Here is a 20,106-nt window from a genome sequence, read left to right on the forward strand (position 1 = left end):
TCTTTTGTAGCTTAGATGAGCTCTCACCCATGCCTAATCGATCTGCTGTGAGCATATCCACAACCTAATGTTTGAAGATGTAAGAAAGATACAAAGAAGCTGATATCACTGCTTAGCAAATGTCACCATTGCTGACTTTTTACAGTGCAGGACAAGTTATTTTTATGCATTGAAAGCTCAAAAATCAGTGGCTTGATCTGTTCTGTAGCCTCCCAGACCATATCAGCCTCTAAGGAGCTGTAGGAGAGGCTTCCACACCAGTGCTATGCTAATATTGGCCTGCAGCAGAATGAGCAGCAGAGGCACATGCCCTCATAGGATGTTACTTGAGTTGAATTTCTCTTACATTTAGAATAGAATAGAATAGACCAGACCAGGTTGGAAGAGACCTTCAAGATCATCGTGTCCAACCCATCTTCCAACACCACCTAATCAACTAAACCATGCAACCAAGCACCCTATCAAGTCTCCTCCTAAACACCCCCAATGATGGTGACTCCACCACCTCCCCAGGCAGCCCATTCCAATGGGCAATCACTCTCTCTATGAAGAACTTCTTCCTAACATCCAGTCTAAACCTCCCCTGGCACAGCTTGAGACTGTGTCCTCTTGTTCTGGTGCTGGTTGCCTGGGAGAAGAGACCAGCCCCTGCCTGTCTACAACCTCTCCTTAGGTAGTTGTAGAGAGCAATAAGGTCTCCCCTGAGCCTCCTCTTCTCCAGGCTAAGCAATTTCTTTCTGCCTGCAGGTGATCAGGTTCTTGGGAAGCTCTTTCCCCTACTCTTTAGTGGCTTCTAGCTTTCTCTGCTGTTGCTGTTTTGGAGTTGCCAGTACTTTTTCAGCTGTAAGTAAAGCATTGCTCTGTGACTTGGGTAGATCTGATAGCTCCTTTCCACCAAGGAGGCAAAGAGAGGTTAGACTTGGGGTAGGTCCATGCATTTGCAGAGCTGTGCTGTTACAGCAGCTCTGCAAGTCTCAGATCAGCTCTCCAAAGCATCTTCTGTACATCTTTAGGGGGATTTTCTTTTATACTGTGTGGTGAAGAAGATGTATGCAGTAGTTCCTGTAAGATTAGAATGCACTTGTGTAAGGTCTTTACCAAGTGAGTCTTTAAAATCTCTTTAGAATCTAGAGAAAATTACTTTCTCCAGCTTTTATCTTTCCTTCTCCCTTTTTTATTTTAATGCACATGTGGCTTCTTCATATCCTTTGAAATGAAAGATGCTTCCTCTGCTTTCTGTCAGTCCTGGTGTCAGAAGGCTTTTTGTTAAGGGATATGCCTTTCAATAGCTGGGTTGATATCATTAGACAAACGATGTTTTGACTTTGGTTTGCTGTGCCACTCTTTGTGTTGGATAGAGCATATTATAGCTGGGCATTTATCATATAATAAAGCCTTGATGCACACAAAAAGGCAAATCAGTTTTGCCAGCTTGCACCGTATCCTTAATGTGAGGGGATGAGATATTAGCTATGCTGTAGTCATCCTTGGAAGATGTCACATAACTGACAACCCTTACTCTGGTGTAGAGAGGCTGGAGATGTGTGTAATTAAATCCATCACAAACACCACTCAGAATGTAATTTGTTTTGTGCAAAGGCTGTCTTATCGTGTTACACACTAGCCCAGGCTAGGAGAATAAAAACAGAAACAGAGATGATAGACTTCTTGTTTCAGATGCAGGAGGAAGTCACAGATACTGCAGCAAAAGCTTGGGAAGAACCTTCTCCACAAACCCAAGCTGACACCTGGGTGTTGCATTGCTTTTAGTTTGAGGCACAGCTTAGTTTTCTGGTCAGAAGGCAATGTCATACTCTGTGTCCAGATATCTGCCTCCCAGGCTAACAAAATCATGAAACAAGACCTAGAAAAGGATCTAGAGTTTTAGTCCCCAAAGCTGCTCTGGATGAGCAAATCCCCTCCCACCACCCTTACTGAGATGCTGCAAGGGAGTCTGGTCATACAGAGCCACAGGAGTCTGATCATACAGAGCCACTTCCAGGCTGGGAATCTAATTTCTCAGCTGCTCTTCATCTTTTCTGTAACATCTATGGAGGATTTTATCGGTTTTCCCATGGAGGGAGATGTATTTATTTTACTTGTCTGGGTAGCAACAGAGGTGTATAACACAAGGAGCTGTAGCAGCGGGCAAGCAATAATCTCTCAGCCTCAGGGTTACTCATCAGATGGGAGAAGCTGCCAGCTAGCACCTGGCCTCTGCTTCAGCTTTTCACTGGAGTCCAGTTCATTTCTCTTGGCAGAACAGGACCTCATTGCTTACTGCAGCAAGTCCATGGTTATTTCTCTAGCAAAGAAGACAGTCAGAGAAGCAGCATTTCATAAGCAGGGCAAGTCTGTGAATATTAAAAGTGGAGGCAGCATCCTTAAATATGATCACAGTATCACCAAAGTTGGAAGAGACCTCAAAGATCATCGAGTCCAACCTGTCACTACAGACCTCATGACTAGACCATGGCACCAAGTGCCACGTCCAATCCCCTCTTGAACACCTCCAGGGATGGCGACTCCACCACCTCCCTGGGAAGCACGTTCCAATGACGAATGACTCTCAGTGAAGAACTTTTTCCTCACCTCAAGCCTAAACCTCCCCTGGTGCAGCTTGAGACTGTGTCCTCTTGTTCTGGTGCCTGCTGCTAGAGAGAAGAGACCGACCTCTTCCTGGCTACAACCACCTTTCAGGTAGTTGTAGAGAGCAATAAGGTCACCCCTGATTGTTCTCTTCTCCAGGCTAAACAATCCCAGCTCCCTCAGCCTCTCCTCACAGGGCTGTGCTCAAGGCCTCTCCCCAGCCTTGTTGCCCTTCTCTGGACATGTTCAAGTGTCTCGATGTCCTTCCTAAACTGAGGGGATGATGTGCAGCTACACCCTAAACAGAGAAGCTGAGATGCCTGAAGATTTTGCCAGTCAGGCTAGCTCTATGAGAGCCAGTGAATCATTGATTTACCATCTCACACACAGATTTGACATCACATACACAACTTCAGGCTATTCCGTGAACTCTTAAGGCTTCCAGAGAACAAAGCGTCTGCCTTGGCAACAGATACCGTAGAATGGGCAGCAAGAGCATTGCACTAAAAAGGGTTAACCAACATCTGACAGCCTAGTTTGTTATTGCAGCTGCTCATGTTAGATCCTCTACAAACAGCACACTCCCAGCAACATGCAGAATACCTGTTTTATTTACAGCTGCACAGAAGGAGCTGTGGAAAACTGGAAATGGTTCTGGGGAGGAGCCGGAGCTCTTGAACATCCTGCCCTAATGAGACTTCAGAAGCTCTCAATTGATTTACTTTATCAAAGAGAAACTGAAGAAGTGATTTGATCAGTGCCTGCATGGGTCAGGGTTTCAGATGCTCAGAGGGCTCTTTAATCTAACAGGAGGTATAATACGATTCAGTGCCTGCAAGTCGAAGCTAAGCAAAATCGAACTGCAATTAAGAAATGTTTAGACAGCAAAGGTAATTAACCATTGCCACAGCTTTAGGGGTCAGAGTGAAATCACCAGCTCCTGAAAGGTTTTCATTGGAGTTATTTCCTGGAACTGGATTCCATCTTTGGGAGGCAGAGAAATCTGGTGGTATGTGTTCCTACCCACAAAGGGAGGATGTATGACCAGGGGTAAGACCTGCATGTGAAATAGAATCCCCCTAAAACTGATGCATGAGTCTCTGTGTCTGGTAGTTTCTGGGTATTAGACTGAATGATTTCAAGCTTCTTTCCAAATTAAAAAAGAAAAGAAAAAAAGTCATTTTTCCTTGATTTTTTTTCTGTTGTTCTCCCTGAGAACTTGTAAAGCACATTGCTGCACTGAGCAGAGACTCAGCTGAGAAGTCAAATCATTGAACAGAATTAGTTCTGGTCTGGCGCATACCAGGTTCATAGCACAGGGGCCTACTTTAAGGGACATTACTCTGGAAAGGAGGGGATGCCACTTCTGTGGCATTTGCCTCTCTCTGTGATCCTTTTCTCTGAGAAGAGAGACAATGTACCAGAATTAGAGGGCCTGATGAAGAGAGAAAATAAGAGTTGCCTGCAAAGGTGCTGGCTGAGCTGAGCTACTCTTTCCAAGCAGCCTGTGAGCTCTCCCCCTGCCTGTGGCCATATGAGCATCAGGACCACACAATAGTTTTAAGACTCCCTTTTGACTAGGGATCTTGTAATGTGTTTTAATTGGGGCTGATAAAAAATGTGGCATTACTTTCAGGTTCCTCAGAGAAGCCAGTTGTGAAATTGGGTTTGTATTAAACCTAATGATGGAAAATTAAGCATAGGACGTCTGTTGGAAATGGCCTACAATAAAAATCTTCCCCTCTTCATTGCAGAAGGTTAATAGGGAATAGGGGAGGGAAGAAGCACTGGGAAAGGGAATCCAACTAGGGGAATTAATAAGCCTTGAAATTCCCTCTGTTCAGAGTTCTCACACTGTCATTAGTCGGAGCATTAGGGATGATTATACAAATGCTCTGGATGTTCCTCTTCCTTAAATCCCAAATTTATTCCATTTTGTATGAGAGTGTTGCTTTGCTAGAGCCATAGCTCTGTGAATCTCTGAGTATCCTGGGAATATGGCTGTGTTTGTGAGAACCTGGGATGCAGAAATCCTTAGATTCAGTAGCCTAATCTGCAGAGCAGATGATTGCTTTGTGCTAATGTATTTCAGAAGAGGCAGGATGTGTTCAGTATCACTGATAAGTCAACCACCACTCCATCTCACACGGAGACCAGCTTGCCCTGCACTGGTGCCCACTGCTGGCATTCCTTCCTCCTCTTCATAGTCCTGCAGCTTCAAAACAGAGCAGATCCCAGTCTGGATACCTTCCCCCAGTACAGCAGCTGAAGCATTATGAGTTGTGTTTGGTTGTGGCACTGCTTTGCCAGCTTCTGGCAGGGCGTTCTGGTGTCCTCATCCATCTGCTCCTGCCCACCTTTGCAGTGAGGGACACAGCACAGATCCTGGCTGCTTCTGATCAGAACTCCATGGCGATTTCTCAAGGACAGCAACGTTTACACCACCATTCCAACCACATTTCTGCCTCTCTGAAATCACCCTGAAATTGCAAGCTGATTTATTTACCCTTTTGAATCCATGACCCTTGCGTTGTTGACCAGGGATAGTGGTCAGGCTCTTTGTCAGGCAGCTTTCTGTAAGAAACAAGCCTTGTGTATGTGGTCTTGAAGGTTTCTATGAACAATCTGAGGGAGGTGTTTTCTGTTTGCTAATAGGTTGATTTTGGGTAAGACCAGGAAGAATTGATGCTGACTGTTCAGACCTGTATGTAGGGAAGGACCTGATCATCTGGGACACTTCTAATTATAGGAAAACTCACTGCTTTATTTGGGCAACTGTTTAAATTTAGTCAGCCCTGGTAGATAAGAAACTGAATTTTTCATTTAATCTGAGTTTCTGCTGTCAAACATAAATATTTTAACAGTAAGGCACTACTTGTTTATTTAAGTTCTTGTCTGTTAGTTCACTCTGTATAGAGTTTTGCTGGGGATATAAGTTGTCACAATCCCATCTGTGTAGTGCTACAGATAATTTTTTATCTATTTATTAAAAAAACAACCCCAAACCCACACTTTTCTGTTAAGTTTACATATCTGAAATGTAAGTGTTTGCATGCAAGGTAACTATGTTTTGATGCTGCTTTGTTATTTCTGATAATATGGCATCCTCATAGCTGATGTATCAGCAGAGCTGTTTAATTTGCCTTTAGAATCCTGTGTGGCTTACTTGAAATGCTAATAACTGGTTTGCTGCTAACCCAGGCCCCTTTCAGTTATCTCTTGCTATTCACCCCAAATCCTGCTTGAACATCTTGCTCATCTGTCTGTGTCTTCCAGCAGTGTTCTTTGCAGGTCTGTGAGGAGAGGGAGGCTGACTCGATGGAGTGGTTCTGCAGAGCTCACCCATACACACTGTGCTGTGTCTCTGTGCTGATCCTTGTTAGCCTGATGGGCTACTTACTGTGTCTCTATTTCTTTGGGTTTGTCTGCTTGGCACACAAGATTTTCAAAGTGTGATTTAGTCTTTGTAGCTGTTGTCAAGTGTGTGTTTCCTACTTCCTTCCTTCCTTTCTTTTGCCTGCACCATCCTATGGGGTAGTGGAGAAATGAATGCACACTGAGAGCAAGAACCAATGGAAATACCAGAAGGGTGAAAGCTTGTTTTGCCTCCCTGTCTTTAAAACAGACAGCAGCCATGGAGAGATGACCCAGCCAACCCTGACTATCCAGACCCACCCATACCGCAGCTGTGAGCCGGTGGAAATGTCCTACCCCCGGGGGCAGTTCCAGCCAGCCATCCGCGTGGCCGACCTGCTGCAGCACATCACCCAGATGAAGCGAGGCCAGGGCTATGGATTTAAGGAGGAGTATGAGGTGAGAGGAACCTATGCTTGCGTGAATGGGTGGAGAAGTTGCACTCAGGAAGGACAGATGCCTGGGAGGGGAGGGTAAATGGTTTGAAGAGCTGCTTTTTTCTGAATTCATTTGCCCTCTTAATCCTTTCCTTTCCATCTCGTTTCTCTTTCTGAGGGTGGGATTTTGCAGCGCTACCAATCTTTGGTGGTCCTCTGGTCCAAAGAAAATGTGTTTACTGCATCAGTAAGAGAATAGACATGGTGCTCCTCCATTAGCATGAGCCTCCCCCTCCCATAAAAAAGCAGACAGTAAATAATTAGCAGGTAACTGAACTCAGGACTTGCAGTGCTGTAGACTCTGCTTATTGATGTGCTTTCATTGACAATAGCACAAGCCAGGCTTTTATTAAAGGGAAAGGTTTTACTTGAGATTTTTGGCAGCTCAAATTACTCTTGATCAACAGCTGATCAGATTAAATCATAGACTAATGACCTGAATGTAGAATTGTAAAGGCAAAGGCAGGAAGCTCGAGTAGCTTGCATGAAGGTGGAGTTCAGCAGTATTCTCAATCCTCTGGCTCAGAATATATTCAGCTGACTTACTCTTCCCATCCCATGTAAGGAGAGAAGCAAAGAGCAAGCTGCAGCAGTGAAAGGAGCCAACCTCCCCCCCACCTCTTCTCTTCAAGCTGGGATGACCAGGAATGCAATCCAAATGGCAGGAGGAAACATGACCTTGGGGAGGAGTTGGGAGAGAAATCCACATTTAGAGCAGGGAGAACAGAAGAGGGAAATAGCATCAAACATATGTGAGACCTCGCTCTATCTAGCAAGCGATAATTATAATGAACGTAGTAAAGCTTGTGGGAAGGCAATAAGCAATTAATATGCATAGTGGCATTAAAACTACTTAAAAATAACATAACAGCTGTGAAAAATAAGTTACTTAATGAAAACAGCTCTCTTTTCCACCCTGCAAGTAAGAGTCCAGGGGGTTTGTACCGCTGATGCTGGGGTTTGCCGTAATTGAGAGGCAATTTTTCCCTGCTTGTCACCAGGGAGTATTTTTTAATCAGATGCATCAAAGGCTTGTTGTAACAAATGTTTCTGGTAACTGCATGTGAACTGGGTCTAGGCACTCCTGCCCCACAATCAAGCACACTAATTAAACTATCTAATATAAAGAGCTCTGTTTAATATTGAAAAAGGGTAATAATTCTCTTAGGAGATTTACTTAGCCCCCTCTCAGCCTCCATTTCCGTGCCTAGTACCCAAAACTGTGTTCAGCTCAATTACAGATACCCTAAGATGTAGTTCTTGATGTTCAAGAAGAAAACAGGTGCTGGCATATATGTAATTTTCTGGCACTGGCATTGGTAATTATCAAAATAGCACATTAGCATGAAAAATGTCAGTGCAACTTTCAGCTCCCCAAGTTCTGCCTTCCCCAGAAAGTGCTATCTACATACGTACATAATGATGATGGCATTATATAGATTTGCATAATGCCTTTCTTTAAGAGAAAGAGACTGGAGAATACCACAAGCTCTCAAATCACATGTGCTGTTCTACCCTGCAATCAGAGGTAATTGCCCAGAGTAGCGGTGGTGGAATTTGGTTTTGAGAACATGGGATGCCGGCAGCACTTCAGCTCCAAATAGCTTTCAGCCTCCACCAGCAGCACCTGAAAAGCAGGAGGATGTCAGGGAGCCTTGTAACTCCAGGAGGGTGGGAGGATTCAGCTGGCTGAGCCTGGAGTCTCAGACTGGTATTTGGAGGAGCACAAAGCTGCAAAACCAGCTTTGCCAACCGTTCTGCAGAATGGTTCATAAAACCCTCAATGAGGATTTGATGTCTCTGTTAAAATGTGTTTTCATAGACTAATATCAGTGTCACCTCCAAATATGTTTTTTCTTCTAAGGAGCTGATTTTCTACTTACTTTGCAAATTGGGAGCATAAATTACAGAGTATTTAGTGACATGTTAGCAAATAATTTTCCTCTCATGAAAAATCACTTTGAGCAGAGCGCATCAGTCACATGTGACAGTCTCTTATCTCTCTGCATTCTCATCTCCACCAAGCAACCTGGAAATTACATTTGGTGTTTGTTGAAATCATACCTTCACCTACCGACCAGGAGAGCACAGGCAGCACATTTTACCAGCAGCATCTAGAGAAAGACTTCTGGTGCTTGCATCTCGCACCTAGCTCCCCACGGAGCTAAGAAGCAGGATGGGATTGTGTGAGTGGTGTCACTGGTGGTGTGAAACGGGTGTTGACTGGGTGTGGGAACTTGGGACTCTGTCAGCACATGCCAGGTGTGTGTTATTTTGGGGCTGCACCTGAGGCCAGGGTATGACTTGGGCCTTTTTGTTGGCTTGCTGCTTCTGTTCAGCAACAAACTGTGGAGGCCACGAGAGAAAAATAGATCACTGGCACTGGCTGTAGATTGCACTATTTGGGACTAGGCCTAGCTGTAAACGTTTAAAGGGGACACATTTAAGTGTCACCTGCTCCTTCCTCTGAACACATCAGCCCTGATTTGTTGTGAGCTGTGGGACCATGCCCACTGACTTACTGCGAGCAGCAATTACTGGCTGTGCAGATAATAAGCCTAAGTATCCAAACTCATTTTCCATTATGATTTAGGATGTCACTAAAGTACATTCTCCTGCTGCATTACTGAGGCTGTTTAGTTATTTTGGATTTTGTGGCTCTTTCCTCAAGCATCTCAGTAGTGAGAGGCTTCAGCTGACTGAAGTCACCTCTGGATTTTAACCTTTTCCTTGCTGGCTGGCTGCACAGATTCTGTCTGGTCAGAAAATCACAGTTCAGACTGTGATGTGCATTGCAAAGCTTTGGGCAGCAGGGTGTTACTGTAGATGCTTTCATAGAACCATTTAAGCTGGAAAAGACTTTTAAGGTCATCAAGATCAACCATCAACCCAACATTTCAAAGCTGGCTGCTAAACATTGTCCCTCAGCACCACATCTGCACAGCACTGAAACCCCTCTGGTGTTGGGGACTCCACCACTGCTCTGGGCAGCCTGTTCTGGGGCTTGACAACCCTTTCAGGGAAGAAGTTATTCCTTACATGCAACCTGGTGCAAGGCTTTGCTAAGAACCAGAATGAGGAGCTGAACTGGTTGAAACAGTTCCTTTCCAGGTTGCTTGGGATTTTTTTTTAAGCCAAAGCAGTTTTCAACCCTGGTTCACAGCAGAGTTGTTTGGAATAGCTTTGCCACCACTTTTGTGAAGATAGTGACTGCAGGGAGAGGGCCAGGACTCCGTGGCTGGTTCTAGATGAGCAGCAAGGCTTTTAATTGATGTTGTTGCCTTTGGCAGCAATACTGCAGCACCAGAGTGGATCAGAGCAGATGAATGATTCAAGTTTTCATATTTAAATTGAAAACAAGCAGTCAACTAACTAAAAGCATCCATTGGAGATTTAAATTGGCTTGCAATGAGCCTCAATTCACGTTTGGGCTGTGGTACTTAGAAAGCTTGACTGAGATGAAGCTGACTTTGAGAGATCTGTCCTTGTAATTGCAGGTAAAAATCAGATCAATTTAGTTTCAGAAGCAGCCTTGTAGCACAAATTCTGCTTCTGGGAAGACAATTCAGTGTAAATTTTACAAAACTTCTCTAAAAGAAGCAAAGTAAGAACAATTAAGTGCAGATTCTTGAACACTGAAATTGTGCTGTTAAACTACTCAAAGAGAGAGAGAGAGAGAGAGAGAGAAAGAAACATGGATCAAATAACAGAGCCTGTTCTGATTTGCCACTGCTGATAAAGCAGAGAGCAACAGAAACATGAACCCTTTTTGCTATCAGAGATACCTACTGTACAAACTAAAAGTGAAGAAAGAATAGCATAGCATAGCATAGCATAGAATTAATCAGCTTGGAAAAGACCTTGGAGATCATTGAGTCCAACCTATCATCCAACACCATCTAAGCAACTAAACCATGGCACCAATCACCCCATCCAGTCTCCTCCTAAACACCTCCAGTGATGGTGACTCCACCACCTCCCTGGGCAGCACATTCCAATGGCCAATCACACTTTCTATGAAGAACTTCTTCCTAACATCCAGCCTAAACCTCCCCTGGTGCAGCTTGAGACTTTGTCCTGGTGCTGGCTGCCTGGGAGAAGAGACCAACCCCCACCTAGCTACAGCCTCCCTTCAGGCAGTTGTAGACAGCAATAAGGTCTCCTCTGAGCCTCCTCTTCTCCAGGCTAAGCAACCCCAGCTCCCTCAGCCTCTCCTCACAGGGCTTGTTCTCCAAACCCCTCCCCAGCTTTGTTGCTATATCAGGCAAATATAAAAACATCAATTTCAATGGAGAATGTCATGTCCAAATCACATGAAGGGATGGGGTTTGTTGAAAAGGGATTTGTTGGACCTGAATGCATTTTCTCTGGCCAGAATACCTCCTTCCATGTGGAAGTCATGAGAAAAGATTCTCTTCTCGCCCTGCCCCCTCCCCCTTTCTGTTTCTTTGCAGACAGCTGTGATGAGATGTCTAATAGTTATTGCCATTCTCTGGTCAATCTGCTGTAATTTGATATAAGTGGGAAAACATGGAACTTTTCTTCCTCAGTCTTTGAAGATGAAAATGAACCTTCCTCACCTCTCTTCTTTTACTTGAGGATTTTTTTGTTGTTGTTGCATTTGGGTTTGTTGGTTGAGGTTTTGTTGGGTGGTTGGGGTTTTTCTGCTCAGGAGATGAGCTGCTATTTGGAAACAGCTGCCTGTAAAGGAGATATATGTGTGATCAAAGCCCTCACCAATTACAGAGTTATTACTCTTTCTCCTGGGCTTTTGAATAGGATCTCAGTGTCCCTGTCTTTTGTCAGCAGTGCTTGTGGCAGTGCTGCAGTGCCTGACATTTTCTGTCCTGGAACCCCTTTGGGGAAAATTCACAACGATCTGCTCTGCCAGGGGCTTGCTCATATTAAGTTTAATTGTAATGTCAGTGTTGTAGATCCTAATAATTGTGTCTCTCTGCTATTGCATTCAGACACTGTAATAGACCTGGTTGGCTTGGGAAGATGAATATAAATTCATTTTCCAGCACAGCTGTGCCAAACTACCCGCTGCTAGCTAAGGCAGATAGGATTCTACAGTGATTGTGGTACAAAATCCCCATAATTCCCTCAGGAGCATAAATAATGCAATTTATAATGTTGCTGTTGGTTTTAGTAATGTAGGATCATGTTAGAGAGTAGATCTGGGAGGAGGCAGATCCACAGAGGGAATATGGTGGGAGCTGTTGCTCTCCTCATTCGTGTTCTCCGCACCGATCACGGCTGGCAGCGGTGGTTTGCAGCTCGTGGCTTTCCATCCCTTTGTGATGATGCTGGGGATCCTCAGGGAGCTGATGCTGTGCCTGCTGCCTTGATCTGCCTCTGCCAATGTCCCTGACTGCCCTGAGACAGAGAGAGGGGTCATCCTGCTACTGGCATCTGAGGAAGGCGAGACCATCCTCCAGCCAGATCCAGCACGACGGCCGTTTTCCTGGCTGTGCCTTGAAACTCCTTCCTGGCTGTGTCTCAAGGGAAAAGTGGCTCAGCTGAGTGTGTTCAGAGTAGTGGTAGGTCCAAGCTGTAGGGCAAGGTAACACTGTGTGCTGTCAGTTTATTTATCCCATCCTTTCTCAACTAAAAGAGCAGATTTTAGGAACAATGGCCATTTATTTCACACTGCATGAATGTGTTTTACCTCCTTTTGCCTCTCTTCCTTACACATCATCTAATACCCTGTGCTTTTTCATTTTTCCCCAAAGCAAAGCAGCTAGTGGGTTGTATTGCATCACCTTGTTGTTAACACAGAAATAAGTGCAGCCACTGTATCTGTTTTCAACTGAAACACGAAGAACTGAGCACTGTGTTTCAGCTACCTGGATTTCCCCGGGAGGGTTTGTATTGTGAAATCTCCACAAACCATGTTCTACAGGGGAAATAAGGTTAACCTCTGACTGTGCAGCCAGGAACAAATCCCTTTGATCCTTTCAGATCTGAAATAGCTGGGGAAAGAACAATTCTTCATTGGCAGAAGCCAAGAGATGCAAATGGTCTGCCCCAAGTGCTGCTTTCGGCATTAGTGGCCGTGCCCTTTCCTCAGGAACAGCTCTTTGCTCCATTGACTGCTGAATTATGCACCACCTTCAGTTTTGCCCTGCTCAGTCACCTTAATCCACCTGAAGGCACAGGCCAGATTTTCCTAAACACTCCTCTCTTGTTTATTTTGCAGGCCCTCCCCGAGGGGCAGACAGCATCCTGGGATACAGCCAAGGAGGATGAGAACCGCAACAAGAACAGATACGGAAACATAATCTCCTGTAGGTGTAAATTCACATTGGACAATTGAACTGAGCTTGCTGGAGGGCTTTGTGTGCACCCTGTGGAAAAGTGGGCATAGAGAATCTCATTTAAGGGTGGTTGGAGGTGCTGAGCATTCAGTAGAACCCTAGAATGGTCCAGGCCAGAAGGGACCTCCAAAAGTCATCCAGTCTCACCTCCCCGCCGTCAGCAGGGACATCCCCAACTAGATCAAGCTGCCCAGGGCCTCATCGAGCCTCACCTTGAGTATCTCCAGTTTGTCTGGTCCAGGCTGTTTCTGTGATGGCTTGTAATTTTTGTTGCTGTTGGTTTGGGTTTTGTTGTTTTGCATAAAGTCAGTACATGACTTTGTGGTTTTCTACACATCTGCTTGGCTTTGTGCTTAATTTAAGGGCTAAATCCTCCTGGTAGGTTTTCACAGTGGGTGATGATGTCCATTTTCTTTTCATTTTTACTACTTAATGTGGCTTTCAGAGCCAGAATGGGAGCACAAAAGGAGATGCAGATACATCAGATTTTTAGATATGAATGGGGGATTGGATTTTTTTTCCTGCCATGTGCTCAGTAACCAGTGGAGCAGTCAGTGCTTGTCCCCAGAGAGCTGGTTTGATGTGTGGGACAAGCTTAGCTTCTGCCTCAGAATCACAAGCAGGAAGCTGAAAATGAACTCAAGCTTTATAGTTTTACTTCTTTCAACAGCAATGACTGCTGATGCTATAGAAATATTGATATATGGCAGAACTGCAGGGCGACGGAAGACTCCATAAAACCCTTTAGGTCAGCTTTGTTCTCCGTGTCAGGACTAGAATCACCTCTAGTCATTTCTATCAGATATTTGTCTTTGCCTAATGATCTCCAAAGCTGAGCTTTCCACAGGCTCTCCAGGCACCTTACCTGGTGGTTCATTATTCCTTAAAATGACTGGGGAGAGGAGGAGTGAGGAATAATTCTCTTCAAGGGCTGCTGAGCAGCATCAAGTTGGAGAAGCCAGGCCTGAGACTAGCAAGAACTAAGAGTGTAAATAGATGTGCTGCAGATTTTCCTGGCTGGATACATCTACAGAACAATGTAAGAGCAAAGTTAAGTCACCCTGAGTGATGTATTTGGTAGTATATTTCTTCTCAGGTTAAAGATGTGTTTCCTGTAGAACAAACACACTTAACCAAAGAACTTAAAAGACCTTGGCCACAAAGAAAGATCTTCTCACACATAACTATTCCTTTCTTTTAAGAATAGAAGGAAATGTTTGCTTTAGGAGTTTTGGGGGGAACAGCAGAGAAACCTCTGTTCTGGTAAATAAGATGAAGAAAGTGAAGATTGGAAGGTTTTGAGCCCTGATCTGATCCTGTGTTTGCTGCTGGCATTGTGTGGGATGTGAGCAGGTTACCAGCTCCATCCATGTTTGCTTCTCCATGTGGAAAAGGGAAGTGATAGCACTGGAGTATTGTAGTCACTGTGAAAACCATCTCCTTCAGCTGCCTGAAATTTCCACCTCACTGTAGAGAGATGCCTCCAGACAGAGGTTCAATTTACCTGTCTAGACAATTATCTTAGATTAAATTAGTCTAAGACAGATGAGTCATCCAGCTATAAGAACTACACACTGGGTTGAAGGTGGAAGTGCCATAGTTTGACATAAGCAAGGAAATGTGAAAGACTCTTTACATGATTTTGAGGGAGCAGTTGACATAATGTAAAAGTGGAGGTGGAAAGAGGGAAGGCTGTGTGCTACAGCCACCATCTAATTTATGTTGAAGGTGGTCACAAAGAAAATGTTGAACTCCAAGTGAAATTGTGAGGAGAAATTAAGGAAGCAAAATCAGGGAAGATAAATGGGATATTATCTAAAGGGAAGGTGATGCCCAAGATGAATTGTGGTCTAACAAAGAGTGATGTTAGCCTTTAGCTGTAAATACAAATACAGCAGCTGCACAGATAGGAGGTGATGAGCTTGAATGAGGCCATGCAAAATGTAATCAAGGCTAGGGGAAAAGTATCTGCACAGCACAAAACATGGGAAAAGAAGCTCAAGTTTGAGGTCTGTTGGGAAAGATTTCAGAGTGAGGTCAAGAGGGTGGAAAGCATGGATAAAGCAAGGTAGTGAACAAAAGGAGGAATGTAGAAGAGCTGAAGATAAATAACAAAGCTGAGTGGATTTTTCTTCACTTCAAGTATGTATCAGAACAAAGAGCTTGAGGAGGAGACAACAGCTCTTCTAAAAGGCAGCAAGCAGGATTCAGTAATGTGCACTAAAGAGTGATAAAATGGAGTGAAATCCTTGCTTCACTTTGAAGAGGCTAGGGCAAAGGGAGGGAGGATAACTAAGGCAGGGCATATTGTTTACCAGATATTCTGTAAACCATTGGGAAATTATCAGCAGGCTAGGCCTTGAGTTGGACCCAACTGATGGGTGAGTTGGGCAACTTCCCTGAGTAAAGGCAAGGACAGGATCCAGAGGAGAGAATTCATAGAATCATAGAATCAATAAGGTTGGAAAAGACCTCAGGGATCATCAAGTCCGACCTATCACCCAACACCTCATGACTAACTAAGCCATGGTTTCAAGTGCCACGTTCAATCCTTTTTTGAACACCTCCAGGGATGGGGACTCCACCACCTCCCTGGGCAGCACATTCCAATGGCCAATTACTCTTTCTGGGAAGAACTTTCTCCTCACCTCCAGCCTGAACTTACCCTGGCACAGCTTGAGACTGTGTCCTCCTGTTCTGTTGCTGGTTGTCTGGGAGAAGAGGCCTACCCCCTTCTGGCTACAACCTCCCTTCAGGTAGCTGTGGAGAGCAAGAAGGTCTCCCCTGAGCCTCCTCTTCTCCAGGCTAAACAAGCCCAACTCCCTCAGCCTCTCCTCCTAGGGCTGACAATAGCAGGAGAGCAGCTCCCTCCAGGCAGGTCAGGAGAAAGGGTTGTGCTCAGTGGGCATAGGCTGTGCAAATGCCTGCACAGAGGAGGGGAGCTGGAAATGATTACACCCTGAGCTGCTTCGTTGTACTGGGATCGTGACTGCTGGTAAAACCCAGAGCATGCACTGATTGCCCCTACCAGTTGCTTTGGTAAAAGGCTGCAGCTGGTAATTAACAATTTTTTTTCTTTAATCAGAGTTGCCATTTCATCCCTCCTGGGACAAGATAGCCCTTGCCTTCTGGGGAGTGAACTGAAAAGTCAGGTTTTGATCTAACTTTTGTAACTGCTTCAGAGACTTTAGTTAAAATGTGGGTTTGTAAGCTCTTGCAGTAAGTAGCATTGCTCAGTGAATCACAGCAGATTAGATCTTGTCTTTATGGCCTTCTGGGTAATAGTACACTGACAGGACTGTTTTATTCGGCTCACTGCTTTCCCAGGGCTGTATTAACTTCGTGGCTCTCTGTGCAAACCGGGATCTTACTGCCAACCCCAACATCTGTTCTTCTTACATTTGCAAACCAAAACTGCAGATGAGGCTAATCTGTTCACAGAGAGGAGATGCAAGAAAGCTCTAAGCTCTCCCAGTCTTTAAACCCTGGCTTTTCAGAGTTCCCTTCAACCTGTGACGGTGGTATGTGTTTTGGAGAACAGGAAAAGCTGAGGAATGGATTTGATGTCTTCATGATCACAGAAACCATAGCTGATGATAGAAAGATGTGCTGGGATTGGAGAGACTTCCCGTGCTGAAGGGAGCTGCCCTAGCTGAACTGAGTGTTAGATTGGTAGTGCCCACCAGCTTTGCTCCTGCACTTTGGGTGCACAGACACTTGTGCAGATGCAGGATTTTTCTTTCAGGGGCGAGGGCTGAAGCAAAATGATAGAAATTTGCTTTAGGGCCTAGATACTGAGGCCTTCAAAGTGCATCAGCAAGTGGTTGTTAAGGGAGGGATGTTGAGCTCTTATTGATTGAGCTGAACCCATTACATAGAAGAGAAAACATCTAGAGGCTATATGGGACCTTTGGTTCTATTCTGTTTCTCCCCATCTTCTCCAAATTTAGAGTCATTATTTATAAGATGTAACTCTCAGATGAGAGCTGAGGAGATGAAGATATTAGATTGTTTTGCTTTGACTTACAGGAGAGAACTTTCTCTCCCTTTCTTTTCTCCCTTGGCTGACCTCCTGACAGGAGTATGTCAGTGCTGACAGAGGTGCTCCTACCAGTCCTGCTTTAGACATCCTCTCATCTGCTGTCTCTAGAGTGGATCTCTACAATCTTACCCTTTAGGTGCTCTCTTTAAAGTCTTGTGATGTCCATTGAAAACTACTGAGCGGATGACAAAAGACAGTAGAGGATTTTGCTTCATTTCCTTCAGACTCTGCCTGCCATATGCTTTGAGCTGGAAGACAGAATTAATCAGTGAATTTTGTGGTGGAAGAGATGAGCAAGAGAGAGAGATTAAGGGAGCTCTCAGCTGAAACGCAGACAGAGTGCACATCTTGATCATGGCCAGGGATAATGCTTACAATAAACCCCATGTCAGTATGGGATTTAGAAGAGAAGCCTTACATCTTCCAAGCACTTCCATTCCATGATGTCTTAAACCCTTGCTTGCCTGTGCAATGTCTGTGGTGTCTCATCCTGGGAGCACAGAATGTATCACACCTCGCTGTTACTCATGTCTCAAGGCACAGCCCAAGGACAGCGTGTCCTTGTGGAGGACAAATCATCCTTTCACACCAGGACTGGGCTGAATCATTCCAAGAGATCTCTGCATTTCTCCATGGGCTGTGTGGGGAACCTTGACAGCCAGTTTAGACTAGCTGTGTAATATTTAGATGGCAAAAGTTGTGTGAGATTAATCCAGTGCTGGTGTCAAACTGAGACGTGGAAAAATTACAATGCTATTTCAAATGATCAGTAATGGGGATTTTGACAGAAGTTGGAAACTGGAAGATTTCTGTGCTAAAAAAGGGAGCACAGTGCTTTTGAGTGCAATTCTTGTCATTTCTGAAACGTGTTTTAAGACCAATTTTCACTCAAAGTACCCTTCATACGAATTTAGAGTTCTGCTAACCCACACGAGGGCTGTAGTAAACAGGGAGAAATAAATCAATTTATGCATTTGGTAAAGTATATTTCCTTTTTCTTTTTTTTTGGGGGGGGGGGGGGGGGGGGGGGGGGGGCTGTTGTGAATGTTACAGACATGAAAATTTTCTTCTGTTTCTCCCTTCATTTAAAAAAGTTCCTTCTAATCCATTTGTAAGAGACAGTGATGAAGTCTGCTAAACCTCCAGAAGAGCTGAGTGATGCTTTCATCTCACTCTGCTGAATACCTGCTCTCCTGGGATAGTGCAGTCCTGTGGATAAGGTGCAGAACTGGCAATAAATTTTTAACTGCTGGGAAAAGATGCAGTGAAGACATTTGCTGTTCTTTAAAAATCTCTTTAAAGTCTGTAGATAAAAAAGCACCAAGTACAAGATTGTTCCTGCTAAGAGCGTTAATAAATTGCATTGGGTTTTTTTTTCCTCCTTTCCATTGTAGCAAAAAAATAAACCCAACAAAAAACTACCACCACCAACAACCCCCACCACACAACAGCAACAACCACAACAAAACCCAAACTCAAACCCAACAAAAAATGACAAATTCTGAAGTTTGTTGGGAAAAATAGAGCTTACAACTTCATAGAACGGCTCAGGTTGGAAGAGACCTCAGAGATCATCTACTCTACCTTCTTGCCATGGGCAGGGACACCTCTCAACTAGACTCAGTTGCTCAAGGTCTCATCAAACCTGACTTTGAACACTCCCAGGGAGGAGGCATCCATACCCTGCCTGGGCAGCCTGTGCCACAGTCTTCTTCCTCAGATCCAGTCTAACCCTGCTCCCCCTCCGCTTCAAACCATTCCCCCTTGTCCTGTCTCCAGACAACCTCATGAGAAGTCCCTCTGCAGCCTTCCTGCAGGATCCCTCCAGGTACTGGAAGGCAACTCAAAGGTTCCAACAGAGTCTTCTTTTCTCCAGGCTGAACACCCCCAGCTCCCTCAGCCTGTCCTCGTAGCAGAGGTGCTCCAGCCCTTGGATCATCTCTGTGGCCTCCTCTGGACTCTCTCCAGCAGCTCTGTGTCCGCCTTATGCTGGGGACACCAGAACTGGAGGCAGTATTGGAGGTGGAGGTCTCACAAGAGCAGAGTAAAGGGGCAGAATCACCTTTCTTGACCTGCTGGCCACACTCCTCTTGATGCAGCCTAGGATATGATTTCCCTTATTTCCTGAACTTTTTTCAAGGCTTTTTTGCCTCATCTTAAGAACAAGATTAAAGATGCCACAAAGACGTCATTGCTTTGTTGCATGATGCTCATATGCCTGGCATAGGTAAGCATAAGGATGTGCTTACCATATACACTGATCTCTTGGGGTTTTTTTTTCCTGCTGCACTGTTCACACTTAGAGTGCCTGAATCTCCCACAGGAATGAATCTCATTCTTGTAAAATATGCAATGAAGTAGTTGGAATTCTGTCCTCCAGTTCAGCTAAAAGCAATTTTTTGGTATTCCAAAATACAATTGGACCTAAACCTGAGTGTCCCCTTTTTTAACAATATCCAGTGAGCATTTCTTCATCCTCTATTGTTTATTCACAGATAAAATAATCATATCTGGCTTAAAGGGAGAAAACCCCAGCAATAAACATGGCTTCACATCATCTTTTCTTTATCCATCATCCTTTGAAATGCACAGACCTGCTCCGCAGTCTGCTTCTCAGGTCTTTCCCATTGTGCTCCCTCAGGAGATATTCATCCTGTCTGTTCTAAGTTTTTAACTAAAGAGTGGCTCAAAGAGCTGAAACTTAATTTGGAGGTTTAGTTCTATTAGATGAAGAGAGGCAGGTTCTTCCTTGAGGGCTTTTCAGAGCACTTCAGCTACACACCATGTGCTTGTAGCTTTGTCCCAATTAAAACATCAACCTGAGATTCTTCTTGCCTGTCATCGGGGTCAGTTTTGGTGTCATCACTGTTGCAGTAAGCTAAGACTTCCATAAGGTTATTGTATCATGCCATTACAAGAGGAGTCAGCAGATGTTCCTCTCCTGACCATCAGCCCTTGGGGGGGTTTAGCTGTGGTTCTTAACTAGCTTTGCTGCCTTGAATTGCAAGCGTGGAGCTGTCTGCGGGAGGCGTTGTGTATTTCATCGCCGTGTCCGGTTTAATCAGCTCTTTGTCTGTCTGTGTGAATTGCTCCAAGTATAAATTCTTTGTTGTCTGTCTAACCACATGATTTACTGCAGCTCCTAGTGCAGTTGCCTTGAGCACAGGTAATTGTCTGGAGTTGGGAACATCATCAGCACTCTGAGAAATATACCTGCTTTCACAGTACCCACAAAGCTTATATTTATTAATCCAAATACAGCAGAGCCTTTGATGGATTTGCCTGCATAGCCTTTTTGGAATGC

General features: G+C 44.6%; 1 protein-coding gene across 1 annotated transcript in view; it reads left to right on the plus strand.

Moving 5' to 3' along the window:
• PTPRT (protein tyrosine phosphatase receptor type T) overlaps positions 1-20,106 on the plus strand; it is a 435,070-nt gene that overhangs the window by 388,212 nt on the left and 26,752 nt on the right. Inside the window, exons 20-21 of the mRNA XM_054173729.1 lie at positions 6,215-6,402; positions 12,643-12,730. Of these exons, the coding sequence (XP_054029704.1) occupies positions 6,215-6,402; positions 12,643-12,730 (276 nt within the window). The remainder of the gene's footprint in view (positions 1-6,214; positions 6,403-12,642; positions 12,731-20,106) is intronic.

Source organism: Dryobates pubescens, chromosome 26 (genome assembly GCF_014839835.1).
Source record: "Dryobates pubescens isolate bDryPub1 chromosome 26, bDryPub1.pri, whole genome shotgun sequence".
Lineage (NCBI taxonomy): Eukaryota > Metazoa > Chordata > Aves > Piciformes > Picidae > Dryobates > Dryobates pubescens.